The sequence below is a fragment of the Chaetomium strumarium genome (genome assembly GCF_033439665.1).
Source record: "Chaetomium strumarium strain CBS 333.67 chromosome Unknown B0T15scaffold_6, whole genome shotgun sequence".
In the NCBI taxonomy this organism is placed as follows: domain Eukaryota; kingdom Fungi; phylum Ascomycota; class Sordariomycetes; order Sordariales; family Chaetomiaceae; genus Chaetomium; species Chaetomium strumarium.
This window is the reverse complement of record NW_026944434.1, coordinates 1,876,466-1,899,338: the sequence shown is the minus strand read 5'-3', so window position 1 is coordinate 1,899,338 and position 22,873 is coordinate 1,876,466. Positions and strand designations below refer to the sequence as shown.

At 58.6% G+C, this 22,873-nt stretch overlaps 9 protein-coding genes across 9 annotated transcripts; 7 read left to right on the top strand and 2 right to left on the bottom strand.

Annotated features, from left to right (window-relative positions):
- Positions 1–19: 19 nt before the first annotated feature.
- On the bottom strand, positions 20–685 carry B0T15DRAFT_495938 (trimeric LpxA-like protein; the record flags this gene model as incomplete). The annotated part of the gene is made up of 2 exons (XM_062867134.1): positions 20–208; positions 293–685. The coding sequence occupies 2 exons, from the start codon at positions 683–685 to the stop codon at positions 20–22; spliced, it is 582 nt and encodes a 193-aa protein (XP_062719159.1).
- A 342-nt stretch (positions 686–1,027) lies between these two features.
- B0T15DRAFT_539998 (uncharacterized protein) lies at positions 1,028–3,129 on the top strand. Its single transcript, XM_062869767.1, has 3 exons — positions 1,028–1,473; positions 1,541–2,528; positions 2,592–3,129. Exons 1-3 carry the CDS (start codon positions 1,147–1,149, stop codon positions 2,759–2,761), a joined length of 1,485 nt encoding a protein of 494 aa, XP_062719158.1. The 5' UTR covers positions 1,028–1,146; the 3' UTR covers positions 2,762–3,129.
- A 414-nt stretch (positions 3,130–3,543) lies between these two features.
- Positions 3,544–5,510, top strand: B0T15DRAFT_272761 (uncharacterized protein). The gene is made up of 2 exons (XM_062863483.1): positions 3,544–4,086; positions 4,149–5,510. Exons 1-2 carry the CDS (start codon positions 3,739–3,741, stop codon positions 5,343–5,345), a joined length of 1,545 nt encoding a protein of 514 aa, XP_062719157.1. The 5' UTR covers positions 3,544–3,738; the 3' UTR covers positions 5,346–5,510.
- On the bottom strand, positions 5,452–7,041 carry B0T15DRAFT_539992 (WD40-repeat-containing domain protein). Its single transcript, XM_062869766.1, has 4 exons — positions 6,846–7,041; positions 6,720–6,767; positions 6,482–6,597; positions 5,452–6,422 (listed from the first exon to the last, which is right to left on the bottom strand). Exons 1-4 carry the CDS (start codon positions 6,846–6,848, stop codon positions 5,675–5,677), a joined length of 915 nt encoding a protein of 304 aa, XP_062719156.1. The 5' UTR covers positions 6,849–7,041; the 3' UTR covers positions 5,452–5,674.
- A 495-nt stretch (positions 7,042–7,536) lies between these two features.
- Positions 7,537–8,725, top strand: B0T15DRAFT_513566 (uncharacterized protein; the record flags this gene model as incomplete). Its single annotated transcript, XM_062868048.1, has 2 exons — positions 7,537–7,656; positions 7,724–8,725. 2 exons carry the CDS (start codon positions 7,537–7,539, stop codon positions 8,723–8,725), a joined length of 1,122 nt encoding a protein of 373 aa, XP_062719155.1.
- Positions 8,726–9,491: 766 nt separating this feature from the next.
- On the top strand, positions 9,492–11,098 carry B0T15DRAFT_539985 (isoprenoid synthase domain-containing protein). The gene is made up of 5 exons (XM_062869765.1): positions 9,492–9,785; positions 9,862–10,281; positions 10,347–10,436; positions 10,507–10,540; positions 10,655–11,098. The coding sequence occupies exons 1-5, from the start codon at positions 9,556–9,558 to the stop codon at positions 10,961–10,963; spliced, it is 1,083 nt and encodes a 360-aa protein (XP_062719154.1). The 5' UTR covers positions 9,492–9,555; the 3' UTR covers positions 10,964–11,098.
- Positions 11,099–11,430: 332 nt separating this feature from the next.
- B0T15DRAFT_495932 (DOPA-like domain-containing protein) lies at positions 11,431–12,109 on the top strand (the record flags this gene model as incomplete). The annotated part of the gene is made up of 2 exons (XM_062867133.1): positions 11,431–11,609; positions 11,701–12,109. 2 exons carry the CDS (start codon positions 11,431–11,433, stop codon positions 12,107–12,109), a joined length of 588 nt encoding a protein of 195 aa, XP_062719153.1.
- An 880-nt stretch (positions 12,110–12,989) lies between these two features.
- On the top strand, positions 12,990–15,859 carry B0T15DRAFT_272618 (uncharacterized protein). Its single transcript, XM_062863482.1, has 8 exons — positions 12,990–13,353; positions 13,424–13,621; positions 13,681–13,817; positions 13,896–13,902; positions 13,987–14,209; positions 14,275–14,357; positions 14,449–14,607; positions 14,680–15,859. Exons 1-8 carry the CDS (start codon positions 13,252–13,254, stop codon positions 15,739–15,741), a joined length of 1,971 nt encoding a protein of 656 aa, XP_062719152.1. The 5' UTR covers positions 12,990–13,251; the 3' UTR covers positions 15,742–15,859.
- Positions 15,860–16,508: 649 nt separating this feature from the next.
- Positions 16,509–22,772, top strand: B0T15DRAFT_401670 (uncharacterized protein; the record flags this gene model as incomplete). Its single annotated transcript, XM_062865124.1, has 3 exons — positions 16,509–16,757; positions 16,896–19,688; positions 19,773–22,772. The coding sequence occupies 3 exons, from the start codon at positions 16,509–16,511 to the stop codon at positions 22,770–22,772; spliced, it is 6,042 nt and encodes a 2,013-aa protein (XP_062719151.1).
- Between the last annotated feature and the right edge of the window lie 101 nt (positions 22,773–22,873).

Here is a 22,873-nt window from a genome sequence, read left to right as displayed (position 1 = left end):
ATCTTGAAAGCAACCGAACCTAAGCAAACTTCGCCGGATTACTGGGTATCATCCTCCTTAGGACATCAATCTGCCTCGCCTGCCCCTTATTCTTCAGCTCGGCCACCCCACGCTTGTCTGTTCTCCTCATCCCGTTGGAGTAGACGACGGTGAAGTCGGGCACTACCTCGCCCGCCGCGATCTCCGTATGCGGTGTAAGGGTGCAGTGCTATGATCATGTCCAAGTCAGTAAGCTTCAATCACATCTCTCCCAATGCCTCCCTCCACGAGCATCTTGAAGCGCAGCACTAACCTTCCCAACAACGGCACCAGCCCCGACCCTTGCCCCGACGCCCACTACCGTTCCCTCCCCAATAACCGTCTCCCCGGCCTCGATTGACGCCCCGACCTCGACGGTCACATACTCTCCCAGCGTGACCGCTGCCTCTGTTATCTTCCCTGATGTTCCCACCGCTCCTAATGTAGCCCGCTCGTGTACGATGCATCGCCGGCCGACAGTAATACGGCCCGCGAGGGAATCGAGCTTGGCGCGCGGGTGTATGACGCTCTCGCCATGGATGACGATCAGGTTGGTTCCGGTGAGAAGCGCCGAGTCGGCAATCGTTATGGAGGAGGAGAAGTGCACGGGCGGTTTGGGTCCGGACTGCGAGACCGGCGGGAGGATCGAGTGTCGTTTGGAGGACATTCTGCTTTTCTGCTCTTCCTTGCGTTGGCTTTGTTTGGCGGCTGGCGGTTACGGGGAGGGCGGGAACAGTATTTGGCCGTACATCACGTTGCTGGGAGACACGACCAAGTCGTGGCCTTCTCAGCCCCCAGAGATGTTGAGAAAGTGGGAGGTTGAGGGAGTTGCTTGAGCAAGTTGAGCGCGTTACTGTTAGTGTCAGCTTCTGGGGGCTTGGTCGCTGTAGTGTAATCCGTACTGAAAGGCCCACTCTTCGCGGGTTTTGGCAGCCGCCCCACACAGCAGAACCCCACCCGGCTCCCGGACCACCCAATCGGCGCAATCCTAAACCAAACCAAAGCTGCCAATGCTCCAGGGCGGCAACTCGGAAGTTAACCTCACCTCGATCCACGAAAACCACAATCTCCGGATCCCGGCCAATTGGCATCCCATACCTCTGCTCTGCCGAGCAGAGAACACTTGCCATGCTGTCACGTACTGCGGTGCCGACCAAGGCGTCGGCGAGGACAATTTCGAGCGCCGTTTCCAGCGCGACATCGCCGCAATGTCGCTCGTTCGCTACGGTCCAGGACGCCCCGAAGCGCACCTACGGCGGACTACGGGACCAAGACCGCATCTTCCAGAACCTCTACGGCCGCTATCCGCCCGACCTCAAGCACGCTAAGAAGATGGGCGACTGGCACAAGACCAAGGAGATCATTCTCAAGGGGCACGACTGGATCATCGGCGAGATCAAGGCGTCCGGCCTGCGCGGGCGTGGTGGAGCTGGCTTTCCCTCGGGGCTGAAATGGGTGTGTGCTGTCTCTCCGACGTTGTGCGTCGATTGGCATCATGGCTGACTTCTGTTGTTCCGCGCAGTCGTTCATGAACTTCAAGGACTGGGACAAGGACAACAAGCCGAGATACCTGGTGGTCAACGCCGACGAAGGTGAGCCAGGCACCTGCAAGGACCGCGAGATCATGCGCAAGGACCCCCACAAGCTGGTCGAGGGTTGTTTGGTTGCCGGGCGTGCCATGAATGCCACGGCCGCCTACATCTACATCCGTGGCGAGTTCATCCAGGAGGCCGCCGTCCTACAAAACGCGATCAATGAGGCCTATGCCGAGGGTCTGATCGGCAAGAACGCCTGCGGTTCCGGCTACGACTTTGACGTCTACATTCACCGCGGTGCCGGTGCCTACGTCTGTGGTGAGGAGACCAGCTTGATTGAGTCCCTCGAGGGCAAGCCCGGCAAGCCCCGCCTCAAGCCGCCCTTCCCCGCCGCCGTCGGCCTGTTTGGCTGCCCGTCGACCGTCGCCAACGTTGAGACTGTCGCCGTAGCACCCACCATCTGCCGTCGCGGTGGCAGCTGGTTCGCAGGCTTCGGCCGCGAGCGCAACCAGGGCACCAAACTCTACTCCATCAGCGGTCACGTCAACAACCCGTGCACGGTCGAGGAGGAGATGAGCATTCCTCTGCGCGAGCTGATCGAAAAGCACTGCGGTGGTGTGCGCGGCGGGTGGGACAACCTCCTCGCCGTCATCCCGGGCGGCTCGTCGACGCCGATTCTGCCCAAGCACATCTGCGACGACCAATTGATGGACTTCGACGCGCTCAAGGACAGCCAGTCAGGGATGGGCACCGCGGCCGTCATCGTCATGGACAAAAGCACCGATGTGGTGCGCGCCATCTCCCGCCTCAGCCACTTCTACCGCCACGAGTCCTGCGGCCAGTGCACCCCCTGCCGCGAGGGCAGCAAGTGGACAGAGCAGATCATGCAGCGCTTCGAGAAGGGCATGGGCCGCGAGCGCGAGATCGATATGCTGCAGGAGCTGACCAAGCAGGTCGAAGGCCACACAATTTGCGGTAGGTTTTTGCCCCCCTCCACTAAAAATGTCTCAGCCGGTGCTGACAGTGTCGTCTTGCTAGCTCTTGGTGAAGCCTTCGCATGGCCCATTCAGGGTCTGATCCGCCACTTCCGGCCGGAGCTGGAGGCGCGCATGCAGAAATTCGCCCAGGAGAACGGTGGTGCGGCTTTGGCTGGCGGTTGGGATCACAATGCGAGGGAGCAGGGCACGCTCGTCTCCCCTGGCATGTAAAGGAACTGGATGACTGCGCGCATAGAAGGGAGCGGACAATGTGTTGATTCCTGTACATTCTACTACATACGCACAGTTTGCCGTGGAGTACCCGTGGGTTGTACTGTACTTGGTCCCTTGCTACAGTTCCAACAGGCTCTGGGCATCGAAGAAAATGACTTGGCATGGTAGCAGGACTGCGCCAGCCCCAATATTTCCCGACTGAAGTGTGATAACCTTAGGTCCCTCTTCGTGAAGGAGATCTAGAGCATCCGCGATATCCGAGTCTCCTACCGTAACACTAACCCCGTAGGGTGATTCAAGGGTCATGATGGAACTGGGATCCGATACCCGACGGCGGTGTCACCCCCCCGCAGCTCCCACGTCGAAGATCCGGGGTAAGTCAATGCTAATAGCAAAATATGTATCAAATGGGGAAATAGCTAATCTACTACCAGGTAATATCCCAAATTCTCAATGCAATAACAAGACCGGGAATCACCAGCGCTCCAACGTTGTCATTCGCGACAGATGCGCGCTTAAAAGCTTCCGTCTCAATCACCTACACAGATTCGACGGGGACAATCAGATGATTACAAGTAGGTAGTGGTAAACCAAGTATACAGATACCGATGCGCGGATACTGCACATATCATATGCATTGAGACAAAACACGGACCTCGGATACTCTTTCCGGTAGCACTCGGTTACAGCGTACCTCACACCTTCCTTCACGAAGTCTTGACTGCGACTGCGGCAACGAATCATGGCTGGAGGCCTAGGACTTGTTAGGAGAGACTCGATCCTCCAACAGCGCGTGGCAACGCTAGGCGCCCAGGATCTAAGGCATCAGGCTGACCAAGGTTTACATCATCACATCTCATTTCAGACAGTTACTACTACCGTTCTGCTGTGTATAAGAGCCACTGTTCTTCTCGCTCCATGTTCGTCCATGCGCATTGGCACACCGGTTTCGCACAAACGCATTGAATCGCACGATGAACAGTCTGATGAGGCGAGCGGCAGCTGTTGTGCTGCTGCTGGGTTACTACACTGCAGAGGCACAGACCAGTACCACTACCACCACGGCGGCAACGACCAGTGCATCGTCAACAACATGCGCAACCGTTCTGACACCGTCGTATTCACCACCAGTCGTGGCTAAGGGATGGAAGGCCCAACTGATCGCCACGGGCCTCACCCGTCCCCGCAGCATGAAGTTCGACAGCAATGGCGGGCTGCTGGTGGTTGAGCAAGGCGTGGGGGTCAGCCGCTTGACGTTCGCAGACGACGGGGGCACATGCATGTCAGTCAATGGCAACACGACCGTGTTAGTGGACAGGGAGGTATGCAAGATGAGTGACCGTCTCGCCTAGAGCATGTGCGCACGCTCACACTCCGAAATCAGCTCTTCCACGGCCTGGAGTTGTCAGAGGATGGCAGGACCCTTTACGTCTCAACCGAGGAGGAGGTTCGCAGCCACAGTTACGACCCCGATGCCGCCAGCGTGAGCAGCCAGCAGCAGCGCCTGGTTTCCAACATGACCAACCCTGGCCGCGGGCATGTCACGAGAACGCTCCTGCTCTCCCGCAAAGTGCCTGGTCTGCTGCTCGTCTCCCGCGGCAGCGCGGCCAACTTGGACGACCTTGCCGCGCAGCAATCCTCGGGCATCTCGCAGATCCGCGCCTACAACATCTCCAACGCGACCGACACCGCTTACAACTACCCCACCGACGGCCTGCTTATCGGCTGGGGGCTGCGCAACTCTGTCGGCGTCGCCGAGCACCCTCTCACCGGCGGCATCTGGTCGGTCGAGAACAGCGCCGACGACATCTCGCGCCTCGGCCGGGACATCCACGAGGACAACCCGGGCGAGGAGCTCAACTTCCACGGCTTCCTCAACGACACCTCCGCGCTGGGCGCCAACTACGGCTACCCTTCGTGCTTCGCCCTCTGGAACACGACCGACTTCCCGTCCCTCAACGACCTCACCGTCGGCAGCCAGTTCTCGCTCGACAGCAACGCCACCCTCAACGACACCACCTGCGCCCAGCGCAGCGTCTCGCCCCGCCTGACCTTCCGAGCGCACATGGCGCCCCTGGACATCAAGTTCCAGCCCTCCAACGCCTCGCGCGCCTTCGTCTCGTTCCACGGCAGCTGGAACAGGGACCACCCCGCCGGCTACAAGCTGTCGTACGTGGAGTTCAACCCGGACACGGGCGAGCCGGTCGAGCAGAGCGACAGCGTCTCGGCGGCGCACGACGTGCTCACGAGCCCCGATCTGTCGGCTTGTCGTCCCGACGGCGGGTGTCTCCGGCCGGCTGGATTGGCGTTTGATAGCAGCGGAGAGCGACTGTTTGTGTCGAGCGACGCGACGGGGGAGATCTGGGTTGTCATGAGGTCGGGGGAGGACGAGGACGGCGGGGCTACGACGACGGGAACCGAAACCAGGACTGGGACTGGGGGCGCTGTGACTAGTACATCATCAGCTGCTGCTGCTGCTGCGTTGGGAGCATGGAATCGGGGTATGGGTGGGGAAGGACTGCTGATGGTTGCGGTTACCGTGCTGATGGCGGCTGTTGGGGGGCTGACGTTTGCCGGTTGACGATGAGTACCTTATTAGGGAGCCCTGTTGGTCAAACAAGCAAGCAGCGGACATCGAACTCCTCCAGAGATATTCCGTACACCCGTCAATATAGACATACCTCACTTCTTAGCCGTAGCAATCCATTGATGGTTCAGGGGCCTAGGTACCTTGGAATCCCGGAATTTCAGCGTCCCCAGAACACATCCGTATCGCCATTCTATCCAAGACCATGATCACGGCGACGACGACGACGACATAGGGCAAAGAAATGGAATAAATCCAGACTGCATTAGTTTCCGTACCGTCCGAACCGTGAACGCCTGAGCCAACCTTCCCCTAAGCCCGCATTACTCCTCGATGGTCTTTACACATTCCCACTCGCCCTTGAGATTCTCCTTCCACAGCGTCACCTTGTTGTCGCCGCCGCTGGCCGCAAGGACGTTCCCGCTCAGCGACCAGCTCACGCGCCAGACAGCGGCCTCGAAATTGAGCACCTTGCAGTTCCACTGCAGCGGGTTGGCCGGGTCGCTGGTCCAAATGCGCACGGTCCGGTCCTGCGACGCGCTCGCGATGTAGCTCTTTTGCAGCACGGTCGGGCTCCACGCCACGTCACGCACCCAGTCCGTGTGGCCCGTCAGCGGCTCCCGCTCGAGCTTGTACCCGTTGGTGGCCGGGTCGAAGACCCAGATCTTGAGCGTGTTGTCCGACCCGCCCGTGACGAAGCGCCGGTTGCCCGTCGACTTGGGGCTCGGCTTGCTGCTGACGATGCTGCCCGGGTTGGTGGCGGGCGCCCACGAGACCGAGTTGACGCCGAGCCCGTGAGCGTGGAAGATGCTGTGCTCCCAGCTGTTGTCCTTGAACTCGAGCACGCTGACGTTGCCGTCCGATGACGCGCACGCGAGCAGGCAGCCCGCCTCGTGGGGCGACCAGGAGACGACGTTGACGCTGGCCTTGTGGAGCGCGAAGTCGAAGATGCGCTGCCACGCCCCGTTCATTTCGCGCCAGATCAGCACCTTCCCGTCGTACCCCGCGCTCGCGAGGATATTGCCGTACTTGGGGTGCGCCCACGAGACGCACCACACGGCGCCGTCGTGTCTAGCGGATTCATCGTGAGCTTTGGTTCGCTTCCCCCCTCATCCAGTGTTCCCACATACCCCTTCAGTGTTTCGGTAAGCCGTTGTGTCTCGCCTTCTATCTCGAAGATCTTGATGGTGCGGTCTGAGGAGCAGGTCGCTAACCTCCGGCCATAGTAGTCGAGGACCGCATCGTGCTGCGTCGTGTCAGATCACGTCGTCCGGCCTTGAAGGTCTCGTGGTTCCGGGATGGGATGAAAGACAGGGGAGGAAAGGTGGGTGCGTTCGAGGATAGGCCCGGGCATCGAAGGAGACGTACAATCATATCATCGTGGCCGGAGTTGGCGATAACTTGCGTTCCCGCTGCCTAGAATGAGCTGCTTAGCATGGCCTCCCCAAGGGGCTCCTGTCAGCGGAGCAGAGGGGACCGGAGAGGGCTGCACACCATTGTGAAAGCAGTCCCTGGGTTTCTGTTAATTCGAAAAACAAACACAGCTGATGCGCACTGCTATTCTTCCTTATTCGAAATTCAGAGTCGCCTATTCGGATTCGAGGGGTTGGCTGTGAATTGGAACGCCGAGAAACGGGTTCCGCCGTCGCGCAGAGCTCCGGCCGTCTTGTGCACTCCAGTTGTTGTCCAGCTGGCCTGAAATTCAAGGTGAACCACGGTGTGCAGCGGAATAACAGGGGCTCACCGAAATCTCCACATTATGCCGCCCCGCACCCATATCCAGCCCTGTCTTGCCCCTCGGTCACAAGCTTATCCACATCTCTTGCAACCACCTTGGACATCTGCGGACGACACCCAGATTCTACATCACGAACCCCCATGGCGATTCCGGCGGCGACCACACAAACACGGGATGGAAGCGGGTCCGAACTGCGAATAGCCTCCGCAACATTCACACAATAGATATGCCTCTTATTGTTCCTGCATTCTATTTCTCCTCACCGACGCGGCCGCTATATAGTCTTCGGCTCCGGCTCCCAACACCGGCCATGAACCTCGGCTTCTCAAACAACACTTACTCCTCCGTCCTCTGACTGAAAGCAACCAAGTCAAATCTCTTGCTTGTGCAGAGTACAAACTCGAAGAAACACCGCTTCAACCAAGACTCGCTTCATTCCTATTCAAAATGGCAGACAACATGTGTGGCCCTTCCAACGGCGCCAAGGATCTTCTAGCGCATGCGGACCGCGATCGCACCATCCACCAGGATCGCCTTGTCAATGCGCCGCAGGCCGGCCCGGGCAATGTGAGTGCTTGAAGTCCCCAGCTCCTCTGGCGCAACGCGTCGCTGACCTCGCACCTTTGCCAAGCAGGCTTTCCGCTCCCAACTCCCCGTCGACCATGGCGCCGCCGAGATGGCCTTCGGAAACTTCCAGGAGGGCGGCGCTCCCATGGACGCGACCTTCAATCCCGGCTTGCATATGACCACCGTCGCTCCGATCGGTCACCACGCCCCTGGCGCTCCGGCCTACGGTCCTCCCGCCGTCGGTACCCCTATGTCGATGGGTTATGCTGGTCCTAGCGCTCCTGCTGCTCGTCTGGCTTCTCCTCTGATTGGTAGCGACTCTCACCAGGAGTGGGTTAATCAGTTCGCGCGCATGCAGGTCGCTCCTGGTGCGGCTGGCCCGGGCACTGCGATGCCGAACCATCTGATGAACCCGGCCATGCGTCTTCAGTCGGCTCCCTTTGGCGCGCCTATGCTCGGCGGTGCGCCTCCCGCTCTTCTCCCCTTCCACGGCCCAGTCATGAACGCAGGCACCCAGGAACAGGCTCAAGTTGGCCCCTTGCAGGACAATGCGGCTTTGATCGACGACGAGGCATTCAACCGCGCCTTCGACGAATATGACGACGTCTTCGTCGATCAGTCCGCCGACTGGGAAGAGAAGCAGAAGCTCGCTAACACCGAGTTCATCAAAGCTCAGGACCAGTGGATGGCTGAGCACGGCCCGCGCGCCGAATCGAAGCGCGTGGTCACGCCGCCCACCGCCGAGGAGATGAAGGTGATTGACGCCGACCTCGAGAAGATCGCGCAGGAGCAAGACAAGAAGCGCTCCGAGGACGAGCTTGCGCGCGCCGCTGGCGAAATCGTCAATTCGGTCATCGACGACGACTCGGACAAGTTCAAGAACTCGCGCTTCTTTGAGCTGATGCGCCGCATCCGCGACCGCGAGGTGGTCATTGCGGGTGACAACTTCGTCGACACAGCCACTGGCGAGAAGGTCGAGCAGAGCCATAGCGATGAGGGTGATTCGGGCTTCAACTCGGAAGCGATTGCGAATGGAGAGAGCAACGGTGCCGGTTCGCATTCCGCTTGATCCGCACCGTGTCATCGAGGACCGGCGCACCTGATCACCGTTTAGGCGCTTGTTGCTCGAAGACTCGAAGATTATGAGTGCGGCATACGCAAGCATCGGACTTGTCTCGTCACACCTAAGGTGCATCACCTATCTGTATTATGTTATTCCGACTGCATCACGTCACGACGCTTGCCTTCATACATTTTGCTGATTTTTCGCTCGTCCCCCTTCTTCAGTGACTGTACCCTTCTGGAGCTCGGACTTGCATCACCTCGGCGCACTCAACCTGTTGTTGACAACGGCATCATGGGTGAATAGAGGTATAAGTGCGGTTGCATATGGGAGGCGTTTGAAGATACCGGGGGATTTTCTGTTCTTTTGTCCTGATCTTTCCAACTTTTTCCTACTCATTGGTCTTTCCGCTGCATCGGGCATTGGGCTGGCGTAACGGTCGCTGTGGTACAACCTGCAAAGGTACCCTTATCTGTGCCATCATCGCCGTTTTGCTCGCGGTTTCTTGCTCTAGGCACCTAGGTAAACGGTGTAGGCGGTTTTAGAGAGTCGGGCTAGTTTCCCGGTTCTCATCAGCATCTGGGCGAGGCAGTCGAATGGCAGTCACATTAACTTTCCGAAGGCTCCCCTAAGGTGCCTTTTATGAATGTGTGATGTGAGTGTACTTGTTGCAGGCGACCCATGGAGGAAATCCGGCCATCGGGCATCGTCTTGCAGGTGCAGTGTGGAGTTGCCCCCGCTCTCTCTCACCTCCTTTTCTCACTGGTTGCCGTCCCAACCTGCCCACCCACATAATATGGGACTCACCCTTCGGCCGGATAACTACTGCGGCACACATGGAGCTAGAGGGCAACCATCCGGAGTCGGCTGTCTCGGCACACTCCCTCTGCAGCCAGCAGCTTCGCATACCTGACCTCCGCCCCGCGTTCGCTGATTGGCACCAGGGCATAAACGCCCTCTACGAGCAAGCAAAGCGGGCGGTTGATGCAAGGCTGGAAGGGCTGATTGCAAATGAGCGGGTCTTGGTCAAGGTGAAAGCCGCGGATATCGGGCTCTTTGCCTCTGGGTATTGTGCCGTTCCTGTCACTGTTACAGGTCTTGGAGAGGCGCTTCGTCTCGGTTTTGCTGACTAGGCCGCTCAGATGGTTCCCAGCCGCGCCGTACGCTGTCCTCGAGGCAGTGGCCTTCTATTGCGTCTGGCTGTTCCTCTGGGACGATGCCATCGACGGTGCCTCTGCCTCCTCGGACGGGCTGGCCGCTGAGGAGTACTGCCGACAATCTGTTGCCTTTGTGAAGCATCATCTCGGTCTCGATGAGCCTGGCGCCGTGGAACCAAAGGCACCGACCAGGGTATGTGGGAGCTTTGCTGAGGTGGGTGCTCGGATCTGTGAGCGCTGCGGTCTGGCTCAGAGGCACGAGCTGTTCAAACACCTGAAGGAGTACATGGAAGCGTGTGTGACGGAGTATAGATGGAGGTTATCCGGGAAGGTGCCGACTGTGGAGCAGTTCTATTCATGGCGCCTGAGGACCTCGTCAGTAGACGTGATGCTGGATCTCTCTAGGTAGGTTTATGATCCTGTAACGGTGTGTGCTCCAGCCAGCAGAGTATTATGTTAACCGGAGACAGAATCCTGAATGGGATATCGCTTCCGGAAGACATCCTCGAATCCGCAGAACTGGCAGCCATGGGCCTCAGTGTGAACAAGCTACTGATCCTGTGAGTTCCTGGATTTGTCCGACCCCGAGGACTGTGTAAAACCCAACTAACTGCAGTGGGCGCTGTACAGCATCAATGAGCTGTTCTCACTCAAGAAGGAACTGGTAAGCGAGTCACCCGGCTTCTTGCGTCTTACTCAGGCCCAGGAAATTGTCCTACTCGCGCTCTACTCACCAAGATCTCTACTCGGCAGTCCTCGAACGCTAACTTGTCTCCAGCGAGACGGAGCGTATGGAAACCTCATACCCATCACGATGCGTTCGTCAAGTGTAGACCTTGACGCTGCAGCGCGAAGTGTCGTTCAGGACATCTACAACTGCATACGCGACTTCGATGACAATGCATCAATCCTTCGAGGAACCGTCCGCAGGGAGCATGGAGACAAAGTTGCAGATCACCTGGGCACGCTGATCAGGGCGTATCAGGCAATCGCAACGACCGTTCTCAATTTCTCAGTCCAGAGTCCTCGGTACGGACTGCTGGAAGATAGGCAGGACGATGGCTCGTTTGTGGTGACGTTACGATAGACAGTGAAGGGGTGCCGCGCGGAGTGATCGGCGGGTTGCCGATCCGGCTGAATGGCCGGCCCGTTCCGTTGATGGGGCGCCGGATAAGAGAGGCCCTACGCCGACCGGAGTCCCTATTTTGTGGAAGTAGGCGGCAATTTATTGTAGACGCAAGACCGGATCATCCAGAAGCATCCGAGACAAATGCACCATTTGGACTATCAGCTGCCAAATCACGCCATTCTCCCCATTGCAGGCGCCTGCTTGGTGTCTGAATCTGGTTCCTCAGTGCGGGGCGCGCGATTCCATAAGCCGTGGAGATGGCTTACCAACTGGTGCCTGCTTCAACTTGTTGAGCTTTCGATCGGATCTACTGTGCACGAGTAACTCACTAACAGCACCAGATGCTTCTTCAGTCAACATCGTAACTGTTGCAGCCGTTCCACAAGTGCAAACCGGCTTTTAAGTTTCACTAGAATCCGCTCACAATGCCGGACTCCTGGGACTTTACCTACCCTTCGCCGCTGGCCGGTTACGAAAACGCCCCGCCGCTTCCTGAGGAGCGGGCCGACGATGGCAAGAGCTTCCGGAACCCACAAACTGGCGCTCTCAGCAGCGCATACGAGAAGTTTATTGATCCTCTCGACAACGGCAGGCGTGGCGGATTGTAAGCGCCGTGGCTGCTGCTCCCCCATCCCGCAGCGCTGTCCCTCCGTGCCGCTCATCATCCGATCAGGCTGACCCGGGATCTAACACAGCGACGTGCACATCTACTACTTCCAGAACAACGCCGAGCAATCCCAATATGCGCGCGAGCTGTGGGAGCGCGTCCGGCGCGAGTTCCCCGAACTGCGCATCTACACCTTCTGGGACCGGCCGATCGGCCCCCACCCGGTCGCCATGTTCGAGGTGAACCTGTTGACGCCGGCCCAGTTCGGTGCTTTCATTCCCTGGCTTGCCATCTGGCGCGGGCCGCTCTCGGTCTTGGTTCATCCCAACACCACCGAACAGGACGTACCGCATGCCGAGAGGGAGCTGAGGAACCACACCCAGCGGGCGATCTGGATGGGCGAGAGGCTGCCGTTGGATGTCGGCTTGTTCACGGCGCAGATTCGGGCACAGCAGAGGGCCGGCGGGACCGCGGAATCAGCTACAGCATCGTCTTGAGGGCGGAGTTACTTGCTTGTTTGTTTGTTGCTGTTACTCGTTCTTTCTCCTCAGGACGAGGTGTATGACTGACGGTTGTGGTTGTTTCGGTGGCTACTACCTCGTGCGGGATCGTCTTCGAGATTTCGGACTTGCGGCTGACGGCTGGCAGATGAGAATGAATATCCGATATCTTTAACTATCTGGCTCAGACCACGTTTACGGTGCTTCCAATTCCTGTGGTCGTGATCATAGCCCTGGATGGAAACATTGGTCCTCGCACTGTCCCTGACTCCCAGACAAGGCACCTCAGCCGTAAGAACGGCGGCAGGTTGCGCCGTCCCCAGCACAACCACGAATCCTTGATTGAGGTGGCACTTCAACATCGAAACGAGACGGAAACACCGCGATGGGAGCAAGCGCGCTGTGATATATTAAAACAAAGACTAACCAACTGCGATGGCTTCGGTTTTGCCTTCAACTCCCATCAGATCGCATGTCATGTTCCCTGCTCCCTGCGCTCTTGGCATCTCTGGGTCACGAACTCAGTCCAGAACTTTAAGCCCATGGCATCGCGATGCATGCCCAGCTAGTGCAGGTCTGTCGCTTCCCACTTACACCTCATTGGCCGAGCTGTAGCTCACTCCTTCAGTCCATTGGACAACCTCTTCCTGAGACAGCCTTCTTGATCTTGGCTTTGGATTGCTGTGGATCGTCACGCGGGTGACTTTCAGCTGACAGGGATCGTCGAACCGTTTTCTCAGGGGTTTTACGACGCCAAGGAACCTGCATGCTCTGCGATCTTTTACCTCCTCCGTGCTGTGGTAGCTGTCCGTGACGCTTGTCCCGACGGGGAAGGGTTGAGAATGAGATGGGCCCTATGAAATTGGGTGAGCGTGCTCTCAGCCTGTCTGGTCTGGGCTGGAGGACGCGCGCCGGTCCCCCTCCCCCATGTGACAGTCCACCTCCAATACCATTGCCCTCGAATTTTCCCTCTCTCCCCGATTCCTGCTGCTCCCAGATCGTGTGAAACCCAGGGCACCCTCGAGGACGACGCGGTGTCCCAGTGCCATCCTCTCGTTTGGTCTTCTTGCGCTGCTTTAAGCCCAGCTAGTAGTACACATCTGTGTGCTTTCCGTTCTTTTACCCTTTTGCATGCCAATATGGCCCAGATGCTCCTGACGGCCATCCTCACTCTGGCAGTCGCCTCGGCGAGGGCAGCCTCGATCGCCTATGTGACGGACCTCCCTCTGTACAGCGCTCTTGTATGCATAGCTCCGCGCTTGAAGCCCGATTCGAGCCCACGTGAAGGCTAACTGATCTACTATGCTCAAGGCACCCTGTGCGCAGTCCGCCCTGAAGTATGGCGTCCAGACACAGACATACTCGGCATGCCCCGAAGACGCCACGGCACTCCAGTCTTGCGTCTGCACCAAGAACAACAACCTTGCCTCGATCAAGTCCAAGGTCTCCGTGTCCATCAGCTACTCGTGCGGATCGACGGCGAGCGACGACCAGGCTTCCGCACAGACTGTGAGAGATTTGTCTCGATCGTACCAGGCTTGCCGACCGTGTTGACTCTTCTCTGCCAGGTCCTCAGCGCCTATTGCAACCCTGATGCAACAGTCACCTTCCAGTCCCCGACTGCTGTCACCGACTACATCACAGATATCCCCGAGTTTGGCTACCTCGCACCATGTGCCCAGAGTGCGCTCCGTCATGCGGTTGGGTAAGTTGCTGATGCTTCGGGCTCCTTCGAGACTACAAGACCGGTTAGAATCTCTCTTACTGACAATAAAACGAACAGGACGGTGGTAAGCACAGCCCGGTCGGTGCTACTACTTAACTAAGTAGTAGTGCTCCTCAACTCTCAATCAGCCCGCTGACTGCGACATCAGACCTGGGACTCTTGCCCGACGGATGCTCCCGGCCTCGCGAGCTGTGCTTGCTTCAAGAACCAGAACTCGCTCGTGATCAGCCAGTTGATCAACAGCGAGGCAAAGCAGTCTTGCTCCGGGCACACAGTGGACATCTCGTCGGCACAAGCCATGTTCGCCGCCTACTGCCTCATGAACAATGGCACGACGAGTTTCCCCGTGCCCACAAACCCTCCGGGAGACAGTAAGGGGCCCAACCTCTCCACCTGGGCTGTCTACATGTAGGATAGTTGGCTGATGGGGGACCAGTGACGTACTACATCACGGATCTGCCGCAGTTCAGTTCGCTTGCTCCGTGCGCGGCATCGGGACTGAGCTATGCCATTCAATCAGTCAGTATCTCCGCCCGCCCGCCCCTTTACTTATTATGTGCGGTGTGTCAATAGACTTGGAGCCCGGCTTACCTTTACCGCTCGGCTGCAGCAAACGTACCGCTTGTGCGCCGAGGGGCCGCAGGCTCTGGCCTCCTGCGTGTGCCTCAAAGACACCAGCATGACGAATGAGATGCTGAAGAGCATTACTTCGTCCGTCAAGTACAGCTGTGACGCAACTGCCAGCGAAGATGTGTCGTCTGCCGTTGCCGTGAGTTTCCTCTGCTCGATGCGCTGATGGGGGGATTTTGTCTTGCCCACGGACTGACTGAACCCCGGCCAGGTCTACAACATGTACTGCGACGCGGCAGCGGCGAAAGTGACTGCCGCCGGTGTGACGAACTCGGTGGAGCAGTCGTACCCTGCGAGCCGCGCCCCAGCTGGCCCTAATCAGACGGGCGGCAGCGGGACTGGGACTGGGAGTGGAAGCGGTAGCGGAAGCGGAAGCGGGAACGGAGGCTCCAACGGCGACGGGTCTGCAGGCTCGGCGGAAGGCAACAGCACCTCGGGTTCAAGCGGCCCCAGCACCGGCGCCATTGTTGGCGGTGTTGTTGGTGGCATCGGTGGCCTCGCCTTGCTGGGAGCCCTCATCTTCTTCGTCATGAAGCGTGTGAGGAAGGGCAAGTCGGGTGCTTTGCCGGTTCCGGACACGGCGAATCCGGCGAACCGACCGCCGGGCGGCCCTGTTGGCTTCGGCGGCAAGGCGGAACTGCCCAGCGACTCGGCCGCCGCCTCGCCACCACCACCGAGCCCGTCTCCGAGCACGCTCAAGGTCGGCGCTGTCCCTGCGCGCGGCGATACAGTTTCGCCCGTCTCGGACAACACCAGCAGCGCCAAGTCGCCACCGAACCAAGCCGAGCTGAGCGGCCAGTCAACATTGTATCCTCCCATGCCTAACCGGCCTGAGCTGCTCGGCCAATCCGCAGCAGCCCCGCCTCCGCCGTCGCCAAACGCATCCGAACTCTACGGCCAGGGCTCCCCGTCGCCCAACCGGCCCGAACTCCAAGGGCAAGGCGCCATGTATCCTCCACCGCCGCCGAACATGTCCGAGCTGCAGGGGCAGGGGTCGCAGTTCCAGCATCCGGACCCGAATCGGCCGGAACTGGCCGGGCAGTACAGCTATCCGTCGCCGCAGTCGCCTCCCGTGTATCCGTCTCCCGTTCCTTCTCCTCAACCCCAGCAGATGCAAGCCCACCAACAAGTCTATCATCATCCGGGCACGCCGCCCGTCGGTGGGCCTGCTATGTATGGGCAGCCGCACCCGCAGGCATCATGGCAAGCGGGACCGGTGCCGGGGTATCACGAGATGGACGCCAGCGGGCCTGGCGTGCCGTCGCAAAGGTGACCCGGGTAGAGAGATACTGAGGAGGAGGTGCGTTGGGTGCAAGGATGGAGTGTACAATACAATCTGTGATTGCACAGGGGGTTAGGCGTTATTAGTGTGTAACTTCCGTACTGTCACTGTTACCGCGTTGAAGCTTCATCACAGGGACCTTTAGTTCCGATCTCGTACCAGAGACGCAGATCACTTATCGTGTACCTAATTGAAATTTAAACGTATATCTGCGGAGCTAATAATGCTCACCCGTCATCCTCACCAAGAAACCGTAGCCACAATTGTCGACTCATTTGAGCGGCTTCGTTCAAAACTTCAGAGAGCCTGAGGCCTACAACAAATTACTGTGTATAATACAATACAAATTTTCGAGTTGAACTTGACACATGCCTGGCAGCCACGTGATGATTTGGTGCCCCACCCATTCACGTGACTATGCCAGACTAACCTAACCTTTAGCGCCCGTGGCTTTGTGTCACCCAACGCGACCAGTGAAGACCCACATAAATTGGCTGCTGTGTTGACTGTTGATTGGCCGCCAAGCTTGCAGCTGCCTTGCCGAAAACAGTTCTCAACGTGAAGCTTCCAGCTCCAGGTCAGTTCCTTCCTTTTAACTTCACAGTAAGCGAAAGGTCTGCCAGAACGGTTGTGGCTTCGTTGGCGAAACCCGCACCGATTTCGTCGCCTTCTTTACACTACAAACCCGTTTGCCATCACGCGATCGGTCGTCAACCTTGACTCGCTGATGCGCTGAAATATTCGGATCGCGAAACACAATGGCGGCGGTGGAGGTGGACCTGGGCTACCTGTCCGCGCATGCCGGCGTGCCAGAGGCCGACCTGAACACAATTGTCACTGCGCCGACCGTCGACATCGTGACGTCTGTGCTGGCGGCAATTGTTACGAAACTGCGTGACCTTGAACAAGAGAAGTTTCAACTTGGCGTTGAACTTGAGGGCGCGTTCAGAGGCGCAGAATCGCGATGCGAACAGTTCAAGGCAACCGCAGATAAGGCGCTCAAGGAGGTGGACGAATTGCGGCAGAAGTTGCAAACCGAGGGTAAGGCGCCACCTCTCCGACTTTCTCGACGCCCGAATCTGGTCACCTAACTTCTTGCTTTTTTCCTTTATCTAGAAACTGCCCGCCGCTCTCTCGAAAACGAGCTCCAAACTCTCAAGTCCTCAAAGACGACATCGGTTTCGGAGATTGAGACACTTCGCGCGCGAATTACCTCCCTCGAGACTTCCAACCGTGAGACCCTGGCGATCGTCGACTCCAAGACGACCGCAAATGCCAGCCTCTCCGAAGAACTCCAGAAACAACACCAGAAAATTCTGAAGCTCAATCAGGAGATCACCGCCCTGAATCAGTCAGTCCAGACGGCGCAGACAGCGGCGAATTCGGCAAAGTATCGCGAGGAGGCGCTCAAGCAGGAGCTCGACCTCGCGAAGAAGAACAACGACTGGTACGACGCCGAATTAAAGACAAAGACGGCCGAGAACCTCAAGATTCGGAAAGAGAAGGGCGCCAAAATTGCCGAGCTGCAACGCCAGAACGAGGATGCCTTGTCGAACATCGAGTCGCTTACGCGGACCGAGCAGCAACTTCGAAAGAGATTGGAGGAGGCCCAGTCCAAGGCGGAGGAGTCGCTTACCAAGGTGCAACAGCTGCAAGAATCTGCCGCCCGCGCTGAAGAGAGCTTCAGGCAAGAGTTGGAGTCGTCAAAACGCCTAGTTCAGCTGAAGGATGAGCAGTCCCAAACTCATCGCAACCGCCTCAGGGAGGTTGAGCTTCGGCTCGAGCAAGTAAAAGACGATGCTGCTGAAGAGGTTCGGCGAGTGCGGCGCGAGTTGGAGAAAGAGAAGGAGGAGCACGCTCGGACTGAACAGCAGGCTCAGGAACTGCAGGCCGATGTGGACCGGCTGAGGGCCCTCGTTGACTCCCACGATGGCGGGCCCGGCTCGGGACCACAGACTCCGCGGGCTAACGGCTCCTTCCTGGGCCGGCCAGGCTCTCCATTCGGCACCCCTGCATCGATACGCGGAAAGGCGACGCAGCGCGCCACGGAAACCCTTGAGGAGCTCCTCAAGGTCAAGGCGCAGCTCACTGGGGAACAGCGCCGGAATCAGAAGCTGCAAGAAGATCTGGACGATGCCGTGACCATGTTGGAGGCCAAGCTACCTGAGCTTGAGGAGTACCAAGCCGAGAACGAGCGCCTCACGAACGAAAACATCCAGATGTCAGAACTTGCGCAGCAGTCTTACGAGCAGCGAGATTCAGCCGTCAAGGCTCTCCGCAAGGCTGAGGGTGCTGCCGCCGCCGCTCAGGCTGAAATCAGGGTCCTGCAGACTCAGTTGCGCGATCTCAGCACGCAGATACACGTCCTCATCTTCAACATTCATGCCCAAGAGAAGGGCATGGATCATCTTACCGATGAGGAGGTGGAACAGTTCGAGCGCCTTCAGCGCGGCGAGGTCGCCGAGAACGCCTTGGACGACATGTCGGACACCCATAGATTCATCACCGAAAGATTCACCGCGTTCAAGAACATCTTCGAGTTGCAGCAAAAGAACGAAGAGCTTCTGAAGCTTACCCGGGAGCTCGCTACTAAGATGGAGAATGAAGAAGCTTTGGCTGCCAAGCAACAAGCCGCCGAGGACCACGAAGAAGTCCAGCAACTCCGGGGTACGGTATCGGCGTTGCAGGACGAGGTTCAATCTATTACCGTCCGCATGAAGAGCTACATGACGGAGCGCGACATGTTCCGCCGTATGCTCCAACAAAAGGTGACACCTGCCGAGATTCAGCAAGCTCTCGGCCTTCCTCGGGAAGGTGGGCAGCGCGAAGTGCTCGCTAGCATCGAGCAGGGCCCGCAAGTCGACGAAGCCAACCTTACTGCAGCGCTGAGAGAACTGCAAGCACAGTTCGATTCCTACCGGAACGACCAAGCCGCAGACAGGAACGCCATGAAGGACCAGATCGGGAAACTGTCGTCTGAGAAGGGCTCTCTTCAGAGCGAGGTATCGCGCCTTTCCAGTCAGCTCACCCTTGCGACGGAGCGCTACCACATGCTCGAGTCGAACTTCAAGGCTCTTCAGAGCGAGAAGCTCGAGCTGCAGAAGAGAAACCAGTCCCTGTCTGAGTCTGCAGCCAAGCAAGACATGCGGACCCAACAGGTCGCGGAGGACCTCGTCGAGGCTCGCGGTTTGGTCGAGAGCCTCAGGAGTGAGAATGCTAACCTCCGCGCGGAGAAGACGTTGTGGAAGACGATCCAAGAGCGCCTCAGCCAGGATAATGAGAGTCTTGCACAGGAGAAGACTCGGCTCAACGGCCTGCTCTCGAGCCAACAATCTCTGCTCAACGAACGTGAGCTCTCGGAATCGGAAACCAAGCGCAGGTTGCAGGCCCAAGTCGATTCCTTGGACAGCGAACTCGCGTCGACCAAACGCAAGCTCTCCGAGGAGATGGAAGAGAGCAAGAAGCTTCAACTGCGCAAAGAGTTCGATGCGCAGCAGTTCCAGAAGCGCATCGACGAACTCACTTCCATGCTTGGCCAGATCAAGGAAGAAAATGTGCAGGTCAAGACGACGCGCGACCATCTGCAGGCCCGCGTGGGTGAGTTGGAGATCGAACTTCGGAACTCACAGGAGCGCGCCGAGCGTCTCCGGCCCATTCCAACGCCGAGACCCGGCGCCTTCAGTGAGCAGCGGAGCGATGACGAGTCTCGAGCTCGGGTAGAAGAGCTGGAGAACGAAGTTCAGGAGCTCAAAAACAGCCTTGACCTGGCCAATGTCCAGCTGGAGAACGCGAAGCAGCAGGCTGAGCAGTTCAAACAGCTCAGCAAAGACTTGGAGGAGGAACTTTCAAGCCTGAACGAGTCCCACAACCAGTACCGCGAAGAGATGGACGCGGCTCTCGAAGCCAAGACTGGCTCTGTCAACGAGCTTCAACAACGCGTCGAAGCCCTCACGGCGGAGCTTTCAGCTTCGAATCACGAGCTTAACATGCTGCGGGATTCTCAGAGCGACTTCGCGAGGAAGTTTGATGAGAAGGAGCGCATGCTTCAGAGTGAGATTGCTCGCCTGAAGGATGAGGAAGAGCGCTACAAGGAAACGGCTCGGTTCCATCAGCAGGACCTGCGCGCGCAGGCAGAAATCGCCACCAAGGCTCAGCAGGACTACGAGCAGGAACTTGTCAGGCACGCGGAAGCAGCCAAGCTCCTGCAGCAGCTTCGCTCTGAGCACAACGAACTTAAGACGCAGTCGGCCGCGTGGCGGGCCGAAGCAGAATCCGCCAGACTTGCTCTGGCTCAGAGTGAACAGTCCTGGGAGGAGCGCAGGCAGCAGCTCGAGCAGGAGATCTCGGAGATCAAGGCAAGGCGTGAAGACGCTGCGGCACAAAATAAACTCCTGCACCAGCAACTTGACAGCGTCACCGGTCAGATCGCAGCCCTGCAGCAGCACCGGGCGCAAACGGGTGATGAGGGCCCGTCGCCGACCGTTGCGGACACTGCGACTGAGGGCCTACGTGAGCTCAACAACTACCTGCGCCGGGAGAAGGAAATTCTTGAGGTGCAGTATGACATCAAGCTCCAGGAAGCGAAGCGGCTCCAACAGCAACTCGAGTACTCGCAATCTCAACTGGACGAGGCACGTCTCAAACTCGACCAGGAGCGCAGGGCACATGCCGACAGCTCGCGCAGCTCCCTTACCCACAAGGAGCTCATGGACAAGCTCAACGAGCTCAACCTCATTCGTGAGAGCAACGTTACGCTGCGGAATGAGAACCAGCGTGCTCAGGCACAGCTTGAAGAGAAGTCTCGGAAGATTGCGGAGCTGGAGGGCAAGATCCAGCCTCTAGAGGCTCGCATCTCGGAGCTCGAGCTTGACAAGGGCTTCAAGGAGCAGGAGATTAAGCAGCTGCAGGAGGCTCGGGAAGGCCTACAGAAGAGAATCGAGTCGATCCTTAGTAAGTACGGCCAGGTTGATCCCCAAGAAGCCGAGCAGCTTCGGACCACGATCTCGGGTCTGGAGAGCGAACGGGACGCGCTCAAAGAGTCTGAGCAGACTCTCCAGCAGAAGGTCAAGGAGGCCGAGGAAGCCCTGGAGACGAAGACCAATGAGTGGAAGGCCACCAAGGAGAAGCTGGCCGAGGACTTCAAGGGACGGTGGAGGACAGTGAAGGCTCAGCGCGACGAGGCTATTGCCGAGAAGAATGCTCTCCAGAGCACCCTTGACTCGGTCAATGAGCGGCTGTCCGGATTGGAGAAGGAGCTGGAAACATCCAAGCTGGAGTTGGCAGAGCTTACCGGGAGGAACCAGCTGCTTGAACAACAGGCCGCGACTCCACCCCCGGCGGCTGAGGCACCTTCCGCGACTGCGGATCTCGACCAGGTTGTCTCTCTTACGCAGCAGCTGGAGAGCGTAAGACAGGAGCTGGAGGCTGTCTCATCCGAAAAGGCGGCAGCGGAGAGTCAGATCGCCCAGCTGAAGGAGGAATTGGCAACAGCCATTGCTGAGCGCGACCAGGCTCTGGCACAGGCTGCAGAAGCGGTAAATGCTGGTGAGGTTGTCATGGCAGATGCTGCTCCCGCACCGCCTCAGCCTCCCGCTGGTCTTTCGGACGACGAGCGGAAGGCTCTCGAGGAGAGAATCGCGGCCGCCGAAGCCAAGGCGGCGGAATTTGAGCAGAAGGCCAGGGAGCTCGAGGAGCAGTCGGACAGCATCGTGAAGCAGCGATCCGAGAAGATGAAGAACGCTCTTAATAAGAAGCTGGCAGAGTCTAAAGAGGCTATGGAGAAGCAGGCCCAGGAGGATCGGGTAAAGATGCAGCAAGAGTTCGATCTCAAGCTGCAGCAGGAGCTGGCCATCATCAAGGCCGAACAGCAGACGGCAGCGCCTCAGAACGGCGTGCCTTCAACTCCCGCCAAGCCCTCCAACGATACCGAGGCACCACAGACTCCGGCCGTCGATCTCAGCGCTATGAATGATATTCAGGTCCGCGAGCTTGTCGCCACCAACCCTACCGTCTCCAGCATCGTGAAGGCCAACGTCAAGAGGATGGTTGCGGCTGAAACGAAGAAGGTCAAGGAAGAGACCGAGGCCACGATGAAGGCCGAGTACGAACAAAAGATTGCCAACGCAAGGGAGCAGGCGTCCGCCTTGACCGAGAAGAAGTCGGCGCTGCGTATCAACATGCTCGACCGACAGAACAAGACGGCCCAAGCTAAGATCGCTATCGTCGAGACGGCAGCCAAGGAGACGCCCCAGAAGCCGGTGGTCGAGGTCTGGAACATCGCTAAGGACGCGAAGCCTCCTGCCCCTCCCGCGGCGCCAGCGCAGGCGAATGCTGCTGCCGCAGCTGCCACTCCCGCAGTTGCCTCTACTCCTCCTACTCCCGCTCCTACAGGCCAGGCTGCTCCTTCAGGTATGTTGTCGTCGAGCGCACAATCCAAGCCGTCTCCACATTCCCATGCTAATACAAGTCCCTTGATAGTTACTCCTGGCAAAGACGAAGCGAAACCCGCAGCGCCTCCCGCTCAGAGTGCGCTCCGCCAGCCGACAAAGCCGGCCACTGGGATCCCGAACCCGTTCGGAGCTCCGAGCAACCCCTTCGGTGCGCCCGCTCCCCCGACCAGCAGTCTGCCAGTTAGCGCCACGGGACCACCACAGCCTTCTGCTTCAGCAGGACAGCAGCAGCCGCAACCTCAAGCACAACAGCCTCAACAACCCCAACATACACAGAATCAGCCGCGAGGTATCCCCGTGCCGGCTGGACGAGGCGGTGCTAGCGCTGGCCGGGGGGGAAGAGGCATCTACCAGGCCGGACCGGGTCGCGGGGGTCAAGGACAGCGCGGACGTGGCGGTTTCAGCCGGGGAGGCGGTGCCGCCGGGATGAATCCTAACGCCGGGGAGTTTCACCCGCCCGGTGGTGGTGGTGCCGGCGGGGCAGGGAATAAGAGGCCGCATGATGGTGGGCAGGAGAGCGCGCGGGGTGGAAAGAGGGCCAGGGGCGGCGGCGGGGGACAGCAGAATGTCTAGAGGGGACTCGGTCTGCCTCATGGGGGGTTACATAGCCGTGCGGCAGATTGAGGGGTTGATGCTTACTTTCCGTTTGTTCGAAGGGTAGGGAAGTGGTCAAG

Bases quoted from the DNA above. Each gene is read 5' to 3' on its own strand.
- B0T15DRAFT_539998 (XM_062869767.1), top strand. From the start codon at position 1,147: ATGCTGTCACGTACTGCGGTGCCGACCAAGGCGTCGGCGAGGACAATT. The intron at 1,474-1,540 runs GTGTGTGCTGTC...TGTTCCGCGCAG, and splicing joins TTCCCTCGGGGCTGAAATGG to TCGTTCATGAACTTCAAGGA. The intron at 2,529-2,591 runs GTAGGTTTTTGC...TCGTCTTGCTAG, and splicing joins CGAAGGCCACACAATTTGCG to CTCTTGGTGAAGCCTTCGCA.
- B0T15DRAFT_272618 (XM_062863482.1), top strand. From the start codon at position 13,252: ATGGCCCAGATGCTCCTGACGGCCATCCTCACTCTGGCAGTCGCCTCG. The intron at 14,210-14,274 runs GTAAGGGGCCCA...ATGGGGGACCAG, and splicing joins CACAAACCCTCCGGGAGACA to TGACGTACTACATCACGGAT. The intron at 14,608-14,679 runs GTGAGTTTCCTC...AACCCCGGCCAG, and splicing joins ATGTGTCGTCTGCCGTTGCC to GTCTACAACATGTACTGCGA.
- B0T15DRAFT_539985 (XM_062869765.1), top strand. From the start codon at position 9,556: ATGGAGCTAGAGGGCAACCATCCGGAGTCGGCTGTCTCGGCACACTCC. The intron at 9,786-9,861 runs GTATTGTGCCGT...TAGGCCGCTCAG, and splicing joins ATCGGGCTCTTTGCCTCTGG to ATGGTTCCCAGCCGCGCCGT. The intron at 10,437-10,506 runs GTGAGTTCCTGG...GGCGCTGTACAG, and splicing joins GTGAACAAGCTACTGATCCT to CATCAATGAGCTGTTCTCAC.
- B0T15DRAFT_272761 (XM_062863483.1), top strand. From the start codon at position 3,739: ATGAACAGTCTGATGAGGCGAGCGGCAGCTGTTGTGCTGCTGCTGGGT. The intron at 4,087-4,148 runs GTATGCAAGATG...CTCCGAAATCAG, and splicing joins CCGTGTTAGTGGACAGGGAG to CTCTTCCACGGCCTGGAGTT.
- B0T15DRAFT_539992 (XM_062869766.1), bottom strand. The intron at 6,598-6,719 runs GTACGTCTCCTT...GACACGACGCAG, and splicing joins CCGGCCACGATGATATGATT to CACGATGCGGTCCTCGACTA. The intron at 6,423-6,481 runs GTATGTGGGAAC...TGAATCCGCTAG, and splicing joins CTTACCGAAACACTGAAGGG to ACACGACGGCGCCGTGTGGT.